This window comes from Spermophilus citellus, assembly GCF_964194105.1.
Source record: "Spermophilus citellus genome assembly, chromosome: 3".
Classification (NCBI taxonomy): domain Eukaryota; kingdom Metazoa; phylum Chordata; class Mammalia; order Rodentia; family Sciuridae; genus Spermophilus; species Spermophilus citellus.
The window spans coordinates 26,565,380-26,586,475 of NC_138184.1; the positions used below are offsets into that span (position 1 = coordinate 26,565,380).

The window sequence follows — 21,096 nt, forward strand, 5'->3', positions numbered from 1 at the left end:
AACTTATTAAAAATGATTGTTTTCTTCCCTTCTTTGGCTGGGGAATCAGATCTTCCATTTTGTTTTTTCTTTTTTCAAACAATATTTGAATAGCAATAACAAGCCAGTACAGGTTGAGCATCTCTAATCCAAAAAATCAGAAATCAGAAATTCTCCAAAAACTGACATTTTTGGAGAACCAAAATAGTGTCACAAATGAAGAATCCCACTCTTGACTTTGTGAGAGGTCACAGTCAGTACTCTGGCACACTAAAAATAAAGTGTAGAATCATCTTCAGTCTATGTATATAAGGTGTACATGAACAATAAGAGAATTTCATGTTCAGACTGGATCCCGTGCCCAACATATCTCATTATGTATATACCAATATTCTAAAATCTGAAAAAATCTAAAATCTCAACACTTAAACATTTCAAAGAAGGGATACTTAATCTGTATATGTAAATATACATATTTAAATATATATAAACAGGTTTTATACACACACACACACACACACACACACTAAACAGAGGATTCTGATCTACTGACTACATTTACCAAATTACACTATGAATACCTTTGTAGATTATAGTTTTATACCTTAAATATGATTACATTTTATTAAACTTGAAAAGCTTTTTCAGGATCTTGGCAGACTCTTTGGGTCTCATTATAAATATTAACTTGTCATTGCACTGCTGCTAGTTAGACATCCTGGCTATTGAATCCCCTGGGGCTTTAGAATACCAGATTTCACCTAACTTTACAGTAAAAGTCTCAGAAGTGAGAGCCAAAGCATCTCTGTCCAAGTCACTGCAGCCACAATAACTGGACTGCAGCATGACTGCTCTGGGCATTTTTTGCTGGCTTAACAATCCCTGAGGTTTGGCGCATGATCTCTTTTGAGTTGCGACAGTTGGGATCTGTCAGAAGATAGAGAAAGTGGTAAGATTCAATGTTGTGATGGCCCAGTTTGGTGATGCCAACTTCTGAAATCTAAGATTATTCCAGGGTGATGTTCTGCTACAAAATGGGTGAGTTTGGGGGTAATTTTTGTAAACAGCAAATAGGAAGAAGGATTTAAATAGACTTAGAAGAATATTTTTATTTTGAATATTTCTTGCTTTTCTCCTTAGCTTGTTAGCAGAAATGAGTTCGAAAACACTCTGAGAAAAAATAAGGCAGTTTATTCAGATATAATAATTCTTTTCCTTGAAGAATAACTCGTTAAATATCAGGCAGTGCATTTCACTAGTACAGATTTGAGGAAGGACTATTACCTTTTAAGGCAATAATTGACAATATTAAAAAACAACTTTTGCTTACTGTTATTACTTGTTTGTTGCAAAACATTGTATATATTGTTTTTTAAAAAATCCATATAAAACTGTTTTTTGAGAGTAATGAAGCAAGAAGTAACATTTAGAGTTAAATGTCTAATATTTTAGTTACTGTTATAATAAAAGGTGTTTATAAACATGATGAATGTGAGTAATAAAAAGAACACTAAAAACTTTTTTAAAAAATAGGAAGTTAAAGTGTTCTGAGTAGAACCAGTAATAATAATGTTTTGTATTTTAATAATTAACTGATGAAGGTTTTCAGATTTCTTCTCTAGTTTGGACTGGGAAGGCTGATGTAGGGTTTGGAGTCTGGGTATATTTTATGTTTCTTTAGTTAAACCCTTATGTGCCTTTTCCCCCTAGTGGTAATTGGGATAGTATATGCAAGTAAATAACATGAACACTGTATTTCATAAAACTGAGGTTTGGACCCAACTCTGACATTTAGTAATTGTTCAACCTTCAGCAAAATCTTTCACCTCTGAATTTTCTCCCTTAGCTCTAAAATCAGAAATTTAGACTAGAACTTTGAGGTTCTTCCCTTCTTGAAACATTGTCCAAAACAGCCCCAAAGCCTTTCAGCAGAGATGGGTTGATTCACTTATGATATATCACGATAACAGACTACTATAAAGCTGTTCAAATAAATGAGGTAAATAAATATATAAGTACAGATGGAGTATAGGATGTACTTATTCATATATCCAACAAATTTTATACTAAATACTATATATTAGATGTTATTATTGGTACTAGGTATACAGAGAAAAACAGGATTTCTGTAGAGAGATCAGACCCTAAGTAAGTGAATAAATATAGTATCAGAGTGATAAATGTTATGAAGAAAAATGAAATACTTTCTCAAAACATTGAGAATTTGGTAAGGGAATAGAAGAAACAGAATATATCTGGAACACTAGTATCAGAATTTTTAATGATTTACGGATTGGTTGCCATTGGTGATTGGAGGTCAGAATATGGTATGTTAGGGATAAAGACCTATTTCTGATATCACCATCCCCATTTTCTTTGGCCATGTATGCAAATATTACTCAAAACAGAACAAAAACATTCTTAATGATGTGAGGAAAAAATATTTGATGATTATATTTAATGTGCTTTAGTTCAATCTGAACTTCTTTGGCTAAGTATACTAGTCTTATCTATTTGTGTCTTAATAATGTTTAGAAATATTTTTTTTGGCTTTTGGTTTATCAGGACTTTTCTTTTGATATGTATACACTTTTTGTATTAACATTTGCAGTACTAAAAACCTAATTTTATATATAGTTTTCTTTAATGCATTTTAAATACCATGAAAAGAAAATCTATCCAAAATCTATCCTTTTAATGAATATTGCTTGCTTAATGCATGTCTTTCTTAGGATAAGAAATAAAGTTCTTGACATTTTGTCTTATATGTCTTAACTTTTATATTGGTTTTAGTATATTTACTTTTAGGTTTTAAACATCACTGAACTTGGGAAACTCAAATGAGATCACTTCTTTTTGGCTCCTAAAAGAAAAATCAACATACTAAGCATCTTTTCTGATTTTTATCTCTGTTCTTTTATAGTTGGATGAAAAATCTGACAAACAGTATGCTGAAAATTATACAAGGGTGAGTATATAAATTCCTAAGGGAATTATGTTCTCAAGGTCAATTAAACTTTTCTATGACTTGTTCATTATTTTACTACAATTGGCCTGATGGAGCTACTCTTGCTCCCTTCATCTATTTCCTGTCCTTGACCCCTCAGAATTCCTCTTTAGTTAAATCATGTGAAACCCTGGGAAGAGAAAAGACTGCATTTTATTTCATTGAATGTCACCTCTTTAGCTTTTGGTTGTTCTTTTGGTTTTCATTCCTCTAGAAATTTATCCTGAGAAGCCATCAAACACTGGAATTGAAATGTGCTTAGGAGTGGTGGTGACAAACTGAGGATTTGATTTCTTTATATATGTTATTTCTTTAAATAAAGTAACTTTTTTGTGTTAGTTTCTAACTTTAACTTTTCTTCTAAAAGTAGCTTTAGAAAGTTGGTTAAGGAAATCACTTTTTAGGAATAATTTTATATTATATCCAAGAAAGTTATATCAGCTTTGTCCAGTAGACATACAATGTAAGCCACTGTTTTAAGTATATACATTAGTCTAAATTTTCTTGTAGTCACATTAAAAAATTAAAAGAGGCAAAGTTATGTTATATTTAATACAAATATCCAAAATATTTCAACATAGAGTCAATGTGAAAAATTAATGATACATATACTTCTTCCTTTTTTCCACACTAAGCTTTTGAAATCTGGTATATATTTTATATTTAATCTCAGTTTGGTCTAACCACATTTCAAATGCTCAAAAGCCACATGTGGCTAGTAGCTAGCATATTGGACAACACAGATCTATATCGTTTATTAATCAGTAGCATACTCACATGAAATTAATTTTGGAAAGAGCAATCTGAATTCCTATTGATAGGCAGTGTTGCTGCTTTCAGCTGCAAATAGAATCTCTGCCTTTATCAGCAAAGTATTAGAAAAAGAAGAGATTCTTAAAGCAGTTTTAGGAACTTAATAGGGGAAGTGCCAATTAGCATATCAGTTATAAAGGTCTAAAACTGCCTTAAATTAGTATATTGTGATCACCTGAGTGCTATTTGAATATAGCAATGATTAACTTAGAGAATAAACAAACTAGGTTGAGGGTGGATGTAGCTTGGTGGTAGAGGCACAAAAAAGATTGTGAGAGGAAGGAAGGAGGAAAGAAAAGAAAAGAACCATCTCCCATTAAAAACAATTTCCTTCTTGGTTATTTAATTCTAGATTCTAATAAGGTGTTTTAGTTAAGAAAATTATGCTTAGTAGGCCTGTACCCTTCTCTGATGGCTCTCTCCCAGAACAACTTATATTGCCCATTGTGATGGTACTTGGTAACTTCCTGACTACACTGTTTTAGTATATCCATCTGAAGTGCACATCTGCTTCTACCACCCTCTACCACCCCATTTTTAGTTTCCATAGCAAATATATTTTTTTTTTAAAGAGAGAGGAGGGGGGGGGGAGAGAGAGAGAGAGAGAGAGAGAGAGAGAGAGAGATAATTTATTTATTTATTTTTTTAATTTTAGTTCTCGGCGGACACAACATCTTTGTTTGTATGTGGTGCTGAGGATCGAACCCCGGCCGCACGCATGCCAGGCGAGCGCGCCACCACCTGAGCCACATCCCCAGCCCCTAGCAAATATATTTTTAAAGAAATAAGATTCAAGTATCATATTTCTCTCTTTCTAGCCTTCATCTCGAAATTCTGCCTCAGCAACAACTCCTCTAAGTGGAAACTCATCCAGACGAGGAAGTGGGGACACCAGCAGTTTAATAGATCCAGACACCTCATTAAGTGAATTGCGGGTAAACCGCAACTTTTGGTTTGCTTTTTAAAAAATCTTCTGGTTTCTTTGTAGTGTACAGGAACTTTTAATATTTAACGTGACTTATTAGAAAGAAGTGACTATAAATTCCTTAAAAATAATTAATAATACAGTTTAAAAATTTGACTTGGATATTTCAGAGCCTGCAGGGAAAGAGATTAGATTATTCCTTTTTTGTTCTCTTTCCTGAAATTTTGATGGTATTAGAATAAGTTCTACAAATGCAAAAAAAAAAAAAAACAACTTTGTTACCTGTATAAAAGCAATTCTATCAGAATTAACTGGCCATATTTTAAATGGAAAATATGTGGGTTTACAAAGAAACAGCCTGGGAAATATTAGTCTTTTGAGCCATTGTAGTAGTATTTGGCTACTTGAATATAGTTATCTTTTTTTTATAATACTATTTGAAGTAATAATAATATTTTGACAACCAAAATACATGAGATAATGAAACACTTATTTGACTCATTAGTTGTGTCTCTTGTCTTTTTAACCTTTTAATTTATAAAATGAAAACTTAAAAAAATATACTTGAAAGTCTACTTGCTCAATCTGAAATTTGTGAGGAACAGAGAAGGGTACTGAAAGAAATTGCCTTCCTCTCTTCCTTTCTTCATTCAAAATTTATTGAATACTTGGTCCTGGAGAAAGGAAACCGATTCTGGCCTTCAAGAGGCCACACTGTTTCATAGAGAAGACAAACTGATTCAAAGCAATAAATCCAGATTGTGTGATACTATAGTAGTACCAAGAATAGGCTAAGTTAATTCAGAAAGGCATCATCTAAATTAGACTAGGAGAAGAGATAACAAAAAGTCTTTTCAGAGAAGACAAATTTGAGCCAGAGTTTGAAGGGAGAATAAATATTAATTAAGCAAAGAAGTTGAAGAGGGAGGGTTTTCTTAGATGCATGCAGAGGACCAGAATGTTATGTCGAAGTTGCCACAGGATAGACTGAGAAGTAAGAAGCAGTGGTGGGTGAGAGGAAGTCTGGGAAGAAATGAGGGCCCAATCACAAAGCATCTTCTATGCCAGCCTGAAAAGAATTCAGTTTTTTTTTTTTTTTTAATCCTGGGTAGATAGCATGCCTTTATTTTATTTGTTTATTTTTATGTGGTGCTGAGGATTGAACCAGTGCTTCACATATGCAAGGCAAACATTCTGCCACTGAGCTACAGCCCCAGCCCAGGAATTCAGTTTTCCCCTGACAATTCTGTTATATTAAGTAGGGGACCAATATTCTCTGATTTGAATTATTAAAAATAACTTTGGCTATAGTTCAAAGGAAGCATCACAATAGAGAAAAATAATAATCCTGTGGTTGAACAATAAAGATCAGATGGGCAAGTCAAAATGGAAGGGAGAAAATATAAGAAACATAATCTGAAGTGAATATGTGAGGCTGGAAATTTGTTGGGCAGTAAGTGGAGGTGGGCGAGAAGAGATTAAGAGAAGGTTTTAACCTTCTTTTAAAAGTGGGAGTGTTGGGCTAGGGATATAGCTTAGTTGGTAGAGTGCTTGTCTTGCATGCATAAGGCCTTGGGTTCATCCCCAGCACCAAAAAAAAAAAAAAAAAAAAGTGGGAGTGTTTACTGTTTTCATGGATTGGATTGAGCCAGTAAAGAGTAAGGTTGAAGATTGAGGAAGAGAAGAGGATGACAAAGCAAAATGCTGAGCAAAGTCCAGGGTTCAGATGGTCTTGCCTAGTCTGAAAGTCCCTTCCACTGACACAGCAGTGGAGGAGGTAGAACAGGTGGTGACCAAGTAAGATTTGTAGGTAAGGTTGGAACAGGAGTCTGGTTTGTGAAATGGGCTGAACACAGGAGAAGAGTTGATCAGTCCAGCATAGCTGTGGCATTGAAAATGTCAGTATTTATTGAGCTTTTACCATTTATAAGATGTTGAGTGCTGATGGTGCATTGTTGAATAAGACAATTTCCTGCCTTTGGATGCTACATTCTAGTGGGACAAAAGGACATGAGAATAAGGTCTTCCATTCTCAGACTGAACTCTCTTTAAATGACCACCTTGAAGGAATGAGATTTTGTGCCCTAGCACCTGGTTTCTGATAGATCTTTAGTAAATGTTTGTTGAATGAATCAATGAGTAAAAGACAAATCTCCCAGGGAGGGAATGAAGTGGGCAGGGGAAGCATAATACCCAAAATATGTATGATTGGCCTTTAGCAGTTGATCCTGCCTATAATAGCAGAGTTGGATTTGGGGCCCTCATGTCCCACCTGAATTGAGTATCCAAAATAGACCTTATATAACAGGGTCAGGCACAAGGGAAATAATATTTTCCATTTAAAATTTGGCCTATTTTAGTTTTTTTAATTATACAGTGGTAATATTCAGAGCAAATGCTTTTCTTATCATTTATGTGGTATCATCAGGTTAAAATGTCTCATTTAACATTGTATTCAAAATATGTTTAACTTCCCTCTTTTTCTCCCAAATTAATTGTGGTCAGCAACCAAGTCATTGAAAGATAACTTTGTTCATAATATTTTTGAAGCTTACACATGAATCAAAGTTGCTAATAATTGATTTTACTAGTTGCAGGCTAAAAATTATTTAAGTGATTTATTAAATTAAAAATTTTATAACTTATATACCTTTTTTCTATATACAGCCCTACCCCCATTTACTGATGTTGTTTTCAGTAGAATTAGTGCCAAGAAAATATTTAACATTAGCTTGATTTCTCCAGACCTTACACCAGCCCCACTATCAATTTAACCTATTTGCCCCTTTAGTGGTTTGGGGTAATAGCTTTGGTTTCTTTTAGTTTGGAATGTACAAAAATAAGTCATATTTTCATCTGACTCTTTTAAGACTTAAGATATGTTTGTGCCTGGTTTTATGCAATGGTTCATTCCTATGTCCTGCAGGATATCTATGAACTTAAGGACCAGATACAGGATGTAGAAGGGAGATACATGCAGGGGCTTAAAGAACTAAAGGTATCAGGGTCCATTTTGCAGCCCAAGCATGCTCCGTATGCAGAAGTGTTGGTTATGGTGACTTCACAAGTTCTGTTAATCCACTGCACATAGCTTTACTAACAGTGTTTGTCTTTCAAGCATGTGCTTAACCTGCAAAGCATAGGAAAGTCAAACTTTCAATTTCTGCTTGTTTAGATGTTGAGTATAATTTTTGGAATATTCAGCAAATATTCCTTACAGTTCTGAAGACATGTAAAATAGTTGCACATCTCTTGTGTTTTAGCCATAAAAATGTTAATTGGGCAAACACCTAAAAATATTTCAAGTTTTTTTTTTTAAAAATTGAGAATTGAACCTTAAAATTCTTCCAAGCTAAATGAAAGGATTTTACTTATTTCTATCATCAAATTCAGTCAGTATTAAAAGCAGGCATAAGAAGCAAATGAGAAAGTATTATTATAAATATCCCCTTTGGAGGAAGGAATCAGAAGATATGAGGCCTATATTTTCTTTTTGTTTTTACTTAGGCCAAAAAGATCTCTAGTGCCTTAAAGAATTTGGAGTTAAATTTAAGTGGGCTTTATCTTTTCTCAACAAGGATGACTAGTAGCTTTCAATATAAATGTATGAGATAAGGGGTTATGGAGTATAGCTCAGTGATAGTGTGCTTGCTTAGCATGTGGGTTGTAAATGGCATTTGTTACCATGTTCTTTCCCTACCCATGTTTCATTATGAAGGATCAAGCCTAGTTTTATGAAGAAACCCAAAGTTTAGGTCTGCATATAGCATCCTGATTTGCAATAAAAATATGCACCAAGTCTCTGAAAAAGCAAAAGCAAGACATTCAGAAAGATGACTCAGGATATGCTCAAAGGATAAAGCGTGAACCTCATGAGCAGGACATGATTTGAAGTAGCTGCGCTCCCAGCCACCACCTTCATGCCGGTGCTTTGGTCCATAAGTTCAAATTCAGGACCACAAAGGGTGGGAAGTCCTATAGGGAGTATCCATGAGGGAGGCCTGAAAGCTGCTAATAAGACAAAGTATGCCTGTAATCCCAGTGGCTAGGGAGGCTGAGATAGGAGGATCAAAAGTTAAAAGCCAGCCTCAGCAATCTCGAGGCACTAAGCAACTCAGTGAGACCCTGTCTCTAAATAAAAAATATAAAATAGAGCTGGGGTTGTGGCTCAGTGGTAGAGTGCTTCTGAGTTCAATTTCTGCCACCCCCCCCACCAAAAAAAAAAAAAAAGACCATGTGAGGTTGAGTAAACATCAGGAAAATTTAGTTACTCTTCTCATATAATCTTATTGGTCTAGTCTTCAGGATTTAATCCTGATTTAAACTTTTAAAAACATAATTTGTAGAAAAATCTTGGGTTCAAGAAGCAAATTCAGTACATTAAATAAATATGTGCATATTAAAGTCTCATACCTAACAGTGTATCATCAGGAAAGCAAACAAGTGATTCAGAGGCAGTCTTGTTTTAATTTTTTAAAGATGTTTTCTCTTGTATTTATTGCATTTATTGCATTCTTTGAAGTATACAAAAGAACAGCTTAGATTTGAGACATGAACAGTTAAGATCCCCCCCCCCTTTTTTTTTAGTTCATGCTAGTATATAACTGAACTTGACTTCAGATTATGTTTATCCTTGGGAGGAAAGTCTATCTGGTGATGAAGCATTGTGTTGTGATATATTCTATTTTAAAAAGTATGTTGGTTCACTGCAAATGCCATTATTCTTTTTTAGTGGGGAGGGTGGGTGCCAGGATTGAACTCAGGGGCACTCCACCACTAACCCACATCCCTATTTTATTTAGACAGGGTCTCAACTGAGTTGCTTAGCGACTCGGTTTTTGCTGAGGCTGGCTTTGAACTTGTGATCCTCCTGCCTCAATCTCCCGAGCTGCTGGGATTACAGACATGTGCCACAAAGTCCAGCGACATTATTCTTGATTATTATGTTTGCCTTTGGACTGTTTTCCTCAAGTCTTCCCTTTATCCTTTCTTTAATCAGGAAAGTTGAGCCTTCAGCAATACAGTGTTTATCACATTTCATAGTACTGTTTAGTGTGCACTTACTCATAAAATACAGTAAAATGTTTTTGAAAAACAAGTGAATTAAAAGATTTTTAATGATTTTTATAAATTAAAGAACTAAGTTCATTTTAAAAACTATTAAAATTGATACCTAACTAAATTTTAATGTGGAATGACAGCAGTAAATAAAAGAATGTAGTAAATCTTGTTTCTAGCAACCAAAAACTTTCCAAGGCATTCAAAAAAGGCAACCTGTAGCATACAATGTATAGTATATAATTTATGTTTAAACACATAAACAGAGGCAAGCAATAACTGCATATGAATGAATAAGAAATGCCTGATAGGTTCTCCACCAAACATTGATGTCTCTGGAAGGCACATGGTCAAGGAAGAAATTTGCTTTATCTGTATTGTTTTTCTTGCAGTGAAAATCTTATCATGTTTTGCTTAGGTACTTTTAGGAGCAGTTGGTTTTTTAACTGGTAGTTAACATTTCAGAATTACTAAAAATATTCTTAAAATCTTGGCTTACCATTACTATCTGACCAAAGTTAAATTACTTAGCCTCCCTGTCATCTGTTATCTACACAATGGGGATGATGGTAAATATCTGATGGAGTTACTCATAGATTATATTCGGTAAGGCATATAAAGAACATGTAAATACTTTATAATACCCTGTAATTATTATTAGGTGGTATTGTCATAACATTAGTCAAGAACCTACCTGAAGCTGGGTATGGTGGCACATACCTGTAATCCCAGCTTTTCCAGAGGATAAGACAGGAGGAACACCAATTCAAGATCAGTTTTGGCAACTTAGTGGGACCTTGTCTCAAAAAAATTAAAAAGGGATGGGGGTGTAGTTCAATTGTCGAGTACTCCTGGTTGAATATCCAGTTTATCTCCATCCCTACCCACCACCCCTAATCTTAGAGGCCAGGGTTTGACCCTGTATATTTCTAAAAATGTTGAATGCAAAACTTCCTCTTGATAATTTGAGAGGCAGGACTAGTACTAAGATACTCAATGTATCTCCCTCAAACTTTTAGCAGTAGAGTATTCTGTGATTTTTTCAGGCTATGAGGAAGGACACCAGCTTACCTTCACAGCAGGCCATGAGGAAGGGGCGACACCAGCTTATCTTTGCGATCACTTGGGTCCAACATAATCTTTTTTTTTTTTTTTTTTTTTTTTAAAGAGAGAGTGAGAGAGGAGAGAGAGTGAGAGAGAGAGAGAGAATTTTTTAATATTTATTTTTTAGTTTTTGGTGGACACAACATCTTTGTTGGTATGTGGTGCTGAGGATTGAACCCGGGCCGCACGCATGCGCTACCACTAGAGCCACATCCCCAGCCCAACATAATCTTGATTTAACCAAAAAAAGTCCATCTTTGGTAAATGTTTTTTGGTAAGAAACAGTTCACACTCCACTTCCTTGATGATCTTAGCCTGAATGGATGGATCATCTTCCACTCTCCCAAACACTTTAAGTGTGTATCACCTTTACTAACACTTGACATATAATGACAAATAGTTGATAATATTTATGGATTTCATATTTGCTATCTCGGTCTTTTCATAAATTTGGAAATTAACATTTGTTAATCAATTTGTACAGTTTCATAGGTTTTTAACTAGGTTTTGTGATGTAGAGGACAAGAACAAAACTCATGCATCTTTGTAAAAGTACATAGGTACTTGGTTCATTTTTATTGATCATTTTGTAATTAAGACCTTTTAGAAAATGTTCTTCCAAATATTTCCCATGCCTTTGCTTCTTAGAAGAAGTGTAGGAATAAAGAGAGAAATGAGTTTGACTTAAGTAATCCCAGGAAGAACTATCGAGAGGAGTTAATAGACTATGGGTATAAGTATTACATTATAACTTGGCTAGTCTGATGAAATGTCTACTGTGGGCACACACTGAGAATAAAATGATTAAGGTATCATGTCCATTAAATCAAGTAGCACACAAACTAGTTGAGGGTTTTGGCCATAGGGCTGTGAAAGTTTGTCCTAAGAGTTATATGGGCATTTAAAAATAAAAGAATATGAATTTATACTTGGAGCCACAGGGTTATGGACTATAATTTAGTTAAATATGTGCCTGGAATACTAGACCTGCTGCCCTTTACAACATTACTTTTGGAACTTGGCATTTCTCCACTGTTGTTTCCAGAAACATCTTTTTAAAATGGACAACTGATTGATGAAATCTTAGGCCTGAATAAATATTAATATACATAATAAATTACAGTGTTGTCATTTTATTAGAGAAAAAGAATATATAGGTATATACAGTCAGATTTTAAACCTTTACCCAGTGACTTCAAAACTTTAGGGTGCACAAGAATTACCTGGAGCCTTTTAAAATATATATATTGATATTGCTGGGCTCTACCTCCAGATTTTCTGATTCAGTGGGTCTGGGAGGAAATTGAAAATTTGCATTTTTACCCTACCGAATTGTGTAAGAACTTTTTTTTTTTTTAACTATTAACTTGTCAAATGAAAAAAAATCATACTAAATTTTGCATTACATTAATATTCTATTACATATGTACTATTATACAGTTGACTTTGCTTATAATCTTTATTTAGATTGAATGTTTCTAATACTAGTTTAAATCTTTTGTGAAGCATGATTTTGGAGAGAGAAAGAGAGAAATGTATTTGTGTGTATTCTTATCAAGGTATAATTCACACACTATAATATTTTCCCATTTTAAGTGCATAGTTAGTGGTTTTTAGCATAATCACAGAGTTGTGCACCTACCACTACAACCCTAGCTTTAGAGCATTTCATCACCCCAGACACAGAGGCTCTGTACCTATTAACAGTCATTTCCCATTCTTCCTCTCCCACTCCCATCCTCAGTCTGAGCAGCTGCTAGCTTTGTCTTTATAGATTTGCCCATTCTGAAGATTTCATATAAATAGAATTATACAGTATGTGATCTTTTTTGGTTGTTTTTTCATTTAACATAATGTTTATAAGATTCATCCATGTTATAACATGTATTGGTATTTTTTTAATGACTGGATAATATTTCATATATAGATTTACTTATTACATATCATTTACTATTTTTGCTATTATGAATATTACTGCTGTGAACATTTGTGTACAGTTTTTATGTAGACCTATCTTCATTTTTCTTGGGTACATAAGTAGGAATAGAATTACTGGATCATATGGTAACTCTATATTTAACAGTTTGAGGAACTGCCAAACTGTTTTCCAAAGTAGCTATACCATTTTACATTCCTATTAGCAATTATAAGGGATCCAGTTTCTCCACATCTTCCCTAAAACTTGATACCTTATTTTTTTCTTTTTGATTATAGATTATAGCTATTCTAGTGAATGTGAGGTGATATCTCATTGTTTTGGGGGGAACTAGGAATGAACCCAGGGATCCTTTCGCACTGAGCTACATCCCCGTCCTTTTTATTTTTTATTTTGAGACAGGGTCATGCTAAGTTGCTGAGGGTCTCCCTAAATTGCCCAGGCTGGCCTTGCACTGGTGATCCTCCTTCCTCAGCCTCCCAAAGTTGCTGCAATTACAGGCATGAGCCACTACACCCAGCCTCATTTTTTGGTTTTAATGTGCATTTCCCTAAAGTCTAATAATATTGTTTTCATGTGTTTACTGGCTGTTTGTGTATCTTGGTTGGAGATATTTCTGAGTCCCTGCCCATTTTTAAATTGAGTTATATTGTCTTTTATTGTTGAGTTGTAGGAGTTCTTCATATATTCTAGCTATAAATTCTTTATCAGTTATAGGATTTACAAATATTTACTTCCATTCTGTGGGTTGTCTTTTCATTTTCTTGATGGTCATTTAAAGCATAAAAGTTTTAATTTTGAAGAAGTCTCTTTTAAATTTATTTGTAGGGGGTTCATAAGCTTTCGTTGTTGTACCTAAGAAACCACTACGTACCCCAATGTCCTAAAGATTTACTTATGTTTTTTCTCTGAAGAATTTTATAGTTTTAGCTGTATGGTTCATTTTGAGTAATTTTCTGTGTGGTGTGAGATAGGGGCCTAAATTAATCCTTTTCATATGTGAGTGTTCAGTTAACTCTATCATTTATTCTTTTCCCATTGAAATATATGACCATACTTGCCAAAAATTAACTGATTATAAATATAAGGGTTTAGGATTTGGAGATCTTTTTCCCTTGAACCTTGGTTTGTAAACATTTGTGCTAGTATTTTCAAAAATTTATTTCTAGAACTTAATTTCTTTTTCTAGGTGAAATGTTTTTCATTTTTGCTTTTAAAAAATCAATAGGTACAAGTAATTACCAAATTAAATATAATTATTAGAAAAACATTTATAAGCTATTTTAGGTAGAAGTTTTGAGGTGTATAAAATATCAGGCATTTTGTGGTAGCTCTCTTTAAATATTTGTTTTTGTATTGCTCACTTATAAAAAATGATTAAAATTTGAATAATTGCTAGAAGAAAGTTTACATATTTTCATTAGCATTATCACACACAGTAGGAAAGTATGGAAAACAGATGTTCAAGAAGTGGCAAAATTCTGTTGTTATTGTTATATACTGTATTTTGAACACTACCAGGAGTAACATTTCTGAAAATATTAATGATTCATTATTTTCTGACTCTTACAATTATGTTTTCCACATACGTGTACACCTTTCAGAAGCTATATTGCTGCTTGATTTGTTTTCTTGGTGAGCAGAGAGGAAATATATTTCTTAGAAAGGCTCTATTGGCTTATTATCATCTTCCTGTTTTATGTGCATGTTACTAAACATGGAGTTCCCAGACTGCTTTTATTTTGTGAAAATGCATCTTTATATGTTTGTGCCAGTGCTATAATTTCCTGTGATATTTCTTATATACTATACAATGAACATATTTAAGATACCAAGCTGATGACTTTATCATTTAGGAGTCTTTGTCTGAAGTGGAAGAGAAATACAAGAAAGCCATGGTTTCCAATGCACAGTTAGACAATGAAAAGAACAATTTGATCTATCAAGTGGACACCCTTAAGGATGTTATTGAAGAACAGGAGGAACAGATGGCGGAATTTTATAGAGAAAATGAAGAAAAATCAAAGGTAATTGCCTATCTTGTATCATAACATTTTATTGGATCAGAAAATAAGATCCAGCCATTTAAAAAGTGATGAGGTCAATAGGGATTTGGAGTTTTTTTTCCCTGTGATCTCCAAATCCAGCCTAAAGAATGATGTATTTGCCAAAACTTAATGGTCCAAGAAACATTAAAAAAAATTTTTTTTTAGTTTTATTTTTTATTTTCCCTATTTTTATTTTAGCACATTTGGTCAGCATGTGCTCTTTTTAAATTTTTTCTTTTTTATTTTTTCTAAGAAACATTTTTGCAAAACTTTTTTGTGTGAACACATTTTCCTTTTTCTTAAGTATACCCTTAGGAGTGAATCTGCTGGGCCATAGAGTAACTCTCTGTTCAGTTGAGGAATGACAGACTGTTTTCCAAAGCAGCTTCACTGATTTACATTCCTTACCAGCAGTTTATGCAGGTTCTGATTTCTTTGTGTCCTCACCAACACTTATTATTGTCTGGCTTTAATTCTTGCCATCCTAGTGGATATGATTTTGATTTGCATTTCCCTGATAGTCTGATGCTTTGGAGTAGATTTTCATGGTCTTATTGGTATATTTTCCTTTGAGAAATGTCTATTCAGATCCTTTGTCCATTTTTTAAACTTGGATTATTTGTCTATTATTGAGCTATATGAATTTTTATAAGTTCTGAATACAAGTCACTCATCAGATACATGAGTGGCAAGTATCTTCTCCTGTAGACTTTTTACTTTCTTTTGCTTTATTAACTTAAGTCCACTTTAAAGAGAAACTTCCTTATTTCTTATTATTCAGATGAGATGATTTACATAGGGAATGGGTTTACATAAGGAAGGTAAGATAAAGGCTTAATTCTTTGCCTTTATTTACAAGTTTTCAAAACAAGGAATTATCATTATGAAGTCATGAATTCAAACATTTGATTTTTTTTTTTTCAGTGTATTGCAGCTTTTATTCTTATTGATGCTCAAATTGTCCCACTTTTGGCTAGTGTGAGCCTCTTCAGGTTGATTCCCCACTATTTTTGATGAGTCTAATTGTTTGTGATAGCTTCTTTGCTTTCTGACAGAAGAAGATGTTCTTGCCTCATTTTGTATATTTTCTGGCCTAGGCTTGGAATCAGCCATTTTCCCAAGGAACCCTGGTCCTCTTTCAGTGGAGCATTATGGATGATAGGGGTGCTTCTTGTCCCTGAGTTGCTCACTGTGTATAGGCTTTTATTGGATATATCAGGGAAATATGTATGTGGGGCTTCTGTTTGTTTGTTTGTTTGTTTTTTAAAGAGAGAGGTTTTTTTTTAATATTTATTTTTTAGTTTTTGGTGGACACAACATCTTTATTTTTATGTGGTACTGAGGATCGAACCCAGCGCCCCGTGCATGCCAGGCGAGCGTGCTACTGCTTGAGCCACATCCCCAGCCCCTGTTTGTTTATTATGAGTTCATGCTGGTAGTCCCAGTTTATATTCAGGACCTTAGGGATTTTACTTAACTTCTTCTGTCTTAATATCTGTATCTCCTTTTTCCCACACTGCAATTTCTATTTCTCAAAGTCACTGGGGATGACAGCAGTTATGTTACATTTTATTCTCACTGCTTTATTCCATATTACTCAGAATAGCAATACCAACCTTAACACATACATAATTACTGAAAGGAGTCAAACATGTTTGGTTTGGTATGGCCTTTATTTTTGCTAGGCTATGTATAGCCAAACTATTGTTTTAAAAAGTTACTTGAAATAGTTTTCTCTCTCCGTGCTTAGGCTACTCTATCTTCTCTATGAATATATAGTTAAGTTCATTGCATTTTATAGTCAGTATGTATGTAGGTGTTGCTTTTGGGTTTTAATTTATATTTTTTATTGTAAGCAGCACAACATAAAATTTATCATTTTAGTCATTTTATTTTACTATATTTTCTTACTTATTTTTGTAGTACTAGAGATTGAACATAGTAGTATCACCACTGAGCTACAGTCCCACCCCATCTTATTTTTGTTTTTTGCAATAAGATCTCACTTAATTGCATAGGCTGACCTAGAACTTGTGATTCTTCTACCTGAGCCCCTTGATAGCTGGGTTTACAGGCATGTGCCACCATGCCTGGCATTTTAAAGAGTATGGTTGAGTGATGTTCATTCACATTGTTGCGCATCAGATCTCTAGAACTTTTTCATCATTTTTTTTTTCCTCCAGTATTGGGTATTGAACCCAGAACATGCTGCCACTGAGCCAAATCCTAACCCTTTTTTATTTTTTTATTTTGAGACAGGGCCTTGTAAGTTGCTCAGGCTGTCCTTGAATTTGCAATCCTTCTGCCTTGGCCTTCTGAGTTACTAGGATTACAGATGTGCACTACCATGCTAAGCTAAAAGTTTTGATTTTTATGTAGTTTAATTTATTGCTTCATTTTCCCTTATTGCTTTCAGATTTTTGAATCATTTTAGGTAAAGTTTCCCTACCTTTGGTTACATTTTTTCCATTAAATTTCTGTGTGGTTAATTGGTTCTCTTACTTGCTTTCTCATATAGGATGAAACTTTTTAAGATTTTCAAATCTTTCTGTGGAATGTACAGTTGTTCTAGGTTCCTACAAACTGGCAGTCCAGACGTGTCTGAAACTCACACTTGGCCTCTGTGTTTTATCACATATGTTCTCTGCCATGACCCATATAAATGATGATATCTTTTGTTTAATAACAGGAGCTAGAAAGGCAGAAACATATGTGTAGTGTGCTGCAGCATAAGATGGATGAACTTAAAGAAGGCCTTCGGCAAAGAGATGAGCTTATTGAGGTATGTCCATGAACTGTGGGAATACTCAATTTTGATAGAACATGAGTTGATTAGGATGCAGGTATGTATGCTGGGAGAAGAAAGGTAAAATGCTGCAGAGTTCATTGTGTCTTCACATTTGGTTGTCTCCTAAAAAAATTTTAAATATGAAACATAAAGGCAGATTTAAAACAAATTATGACTATGAACCCTATAAACATTCCCCCTTCAATAGCCCAGTATTTTAAACATTTTAAAAGATATGGTTGAGTAGTGTTAAGTATATTCACATTGTTGTATATGAGATCTCCTGAACTTTTTCGTCTTTATTTTTATACCTGGTATTAAACCCTTTGGCACTCCACCACTGAGTTGGCTTTTTTATTTTATTTTGAGGTGGTCTCCGTAAGTTGCCAAGGCTTACTTCAAATTTGTGATCCTCCTGCCTTAGCCTCCTGATTATCTGAGATTATAGGATAATCAGGAGGCTAAGTCAGGAGGATCACAAATTACAGTATGAGTAGGGAAAGTCGGCAGTGATAATTTACCAACAATGTATAACAAAGCAACTTAAGTACAAGAGGATATCAAGTAAGTATCATTGCCTAATTAAAAGAATTCTTTGAGAATTGCTAAATGTTAAATTCTGGTTTTTCTAACTGATGTTTCCTTTATAATTCATGATGTTCCTACTATTATAGATTCTGCTAACAGAAAATCAGTTATCAAGCTAATACATGTCTTATTTTTTTAGTTCTGTTTTAAAATATAAAATTCAAAAATCTTACTTATTCTCTGTGAAAAAGGATCATTTGTTCATAAACAATTCTAGAAATGTAAGTTGTTCCATGTTTGGAAAAAGCAGTTATCAAAGAAAGAGTACACATATGGAGCCACATGTACACAGAAATCTAGCTGGCTTGCTGCCACATAACTGTGGTTGGAACAGTTATTCCCAGTCCCCTTGCTTGCTTTTTCTTTTTTTTCTTCTTTTTTTTTTTTTTTTTTTTTTTTTTTTTTTTGGCGATGCTGAGGATCAAACCCAGAGCCTGGTGCATACTAAACATGTACTCTGCCAGTGAACTGCACCCCTAGAAGCCCCACCCCAACTTTTGTAGGGGCAAGCCAGTGAGACTCCTGTTGCAAGACCCTGGATGTCATCTTTCCTTTTAGCAAACCACTCTTGCCTTTTCTGTTTATCCCACACTTTAAAAAAGTTTATCAGTTTTATTTTTTATCTGTTTTCCTCCCTCTGATTCCTTCCCTTTTTTCTTCTGCTCTTTTATTACTTCTCTTCCCCTCTTCCTCTGCAGGAGAATCAGCGCATGCAGCAGAAACTAGACACCATGACAAAAGAAGTGTTTGACCTCCAGGAGACACTTCTTTGGAAAGATAAAAAAATTGGGGTATGAGATGAAGTTGGGCTTTGATTAGAAGCTCATTGATGAGGAATAGACCAATAGAATTTAACTTAGGGACTCCTAAAAATCTGGCCTTTCGATTGTTCTTGAGTAGTTATACAATGTGAAATATGATTAGCAGAAGACAGAGGGTCTTCCATGGGAAAACCTGATTCTGTGCCTGGAAAGAATTCATCTTTCCAGCCGACTTGGGGCTTGTGAAACCTATGAGTAGAACTTTAAAAGAAGGTGGTGTTCTTGCTCCTAGGATCCATATCCAGAAGCAGCCACAGGCATTTAATTCAAAGTTTGTGGGTAGTGTGATATGTTTACAAGAATCTGAATAAGAAGCAGAAAGATAGGGAGTGGGGATAGGGAAAAAGTTATGAGCCTCCTATAAATTCTCAGTGAATAAAATGGGAAGAGATTAAAATCAGTTCAATTATGGAAGTTGATAGGAATGTTAGACTAGGGTGAGTTGCCAAACTGTGACATCATCTCTAATTATAAATCCAGAACTCCCTAAAGCAGAGCCCAGATAAGGGAAAAATTCCTCATTGCTTTTTTGCTTAGTCTTGCAGGTAGATTCCAAGTACTCTGGAAACTGAAAATTGTCAGGTGTCCTTCAACTGACAATCCTGTCTTTTGGCATGAGATTTCTGTTCTGCCTTGGGTCCGTGGGTCCTACGTAGTTGCCAGAGGCTTACCTTTTTAGGGAAAGGAAACAAAAAACAAATGAGGAAAGTCTTGTTTTTTTTGTTTTGTTTTGTTTAAGATTAGATAGGGTAGTGAAATGTTGGCAGAGATCCACAAAAGCACTTGTGGATGTGACAGACATGCTCAGATGTGAATGCTCTGCAACAGATCCTTCCTTTTTAGGGCCATTCTGATGCCCAGCTGGTGGTCAGCTGTACGCCATTCTTTTCACCATTCCAGGTACCTCATCTTCAGTTAATAAACACAAAGGAGTTCATAGATCAAGAATTTAAAGAACTAAACTACTTTTAGATAATTTTCTGATGCTTAAGTTACTGAGTTTCTGAAACTTCATCCAAACCTAGGAAAGCTTTCTGAGGGATGAATGAGAAACTCTATTAGGCATTTTGAAATTGTGGTTGTGAACTACTGATTTTATTTAAACTTTTACTTGGGAACTATAAAATGAGATATGAAAAATTTATGTTACAAATTAGGCAATTTGTAAAGTATAATTAAAAATCTAGTCATTGTCTACAGTGGGCTTCTTTTAGGACTTTACATAATTTCCTTTAGCACAAATCTACAGATCCAGGGTTTCTAATTTGTATAGTTGTCTCAGTTTTTGAAACTGAGTATTGTGGACCAGTCTTAGAAACTCTTAAAACATTTAGTTCAATAAAATGTTCTTTGCTACCAAACGGGCATGCTGATGGTTAAGTTATAAACTTGGCTTTTTAATTGTCTGGACATTTTTTGAATGAATAACTGGAAGTCTTTATTCTGTGGCTGTACAATTATGCATTCCTTTGACTTCTTAAAATTAAACATTTTTAATTTTGAGAACATTTTAGAGTCACATGCAACTATAAGAAATAATACAGAAAGATCCTGTATGCCTTTTATTCTGTTTTCCCAAATGTTCCCACATTGCAAAACTAGTATAATAAATATCACAACCAGGATACTGTATATAATAAGTTGAGATACAGAAGTTTTCCATTTCCAAAAGGGATCTCTCTTCCCTGTCCCGACTCTGGTACCCAGGAACATTCTACCACTGAGCCATATCCCCAGCCCTTTTTAGTTTTTATTTTGAGACAATGGTCTTGCTAAATTGCTAAGGCTGGCCTTGAACTTGTAATCCTCCAGCCTCAGCGTTCTAAGTCTTTGGGATTACAGGCATGCACCATTGTGCCTAGCAGATCACTCCTCCCTTTTGGCCACATCTACTACCCCTGTCCCTCCCACCCCAAGCTCTGTTTTCTATTTCTATACTGCTGCCATTTAAGAATGTTTTATGAAAAATTGTTCTAAAATACAAACAACATACAATTTACCATCTTAACCATTTCTTAAGGGTATAGTT

The 21,096-nt window shown here is 34.4% G+C and overlaps 1 protein-coding gene across 13 annotated transcripts in view; it reads left to right on the forward strand.

The window, feature by feature from the left end:
* The window catches only part of LRRFIP2 (LRR binding FLII interacting protein 2), an 89,955-nt gene that overhangs the window by 55,036 nt on the left and 13,823 nt on the right, over positions 1-21,096 (forward strand). For 6 of the 13 annotated variants that reach the window (XM_081283466.1, XM_081283472.1, XM_081283477.1 and 3 more), the window contains 6 exons: positions 2,903-2,947; positions 4,618-4,734; positions 7,651-7,722; positions 14,679-14,849; positions 17,560-17,652; positions 18,945-19,037. In XM_081283466.1, coding sequence (XP_081139592.1) covers positions 2,903-2,947; positions 4,618-4,734; positions 7,651-7,722; positions 14,679-14,849; positions 17,560-17,652; positions 18,945-19,037 — 591 coding nt within the window. The remainder of the gene's footprint in view (positions 1-2,902; positions 2,948-4,617; positions 4,735-7,650; positions 7,723-14,678; positions 14,850-17,559; positions 17,653-18,944; positions 19,038-21,096) is intronic. The other 7 variants (XM_081283473.1, XM_081283467.1, XM_081283468.1 and 4 more) reach the window with 3 other exon arrangements.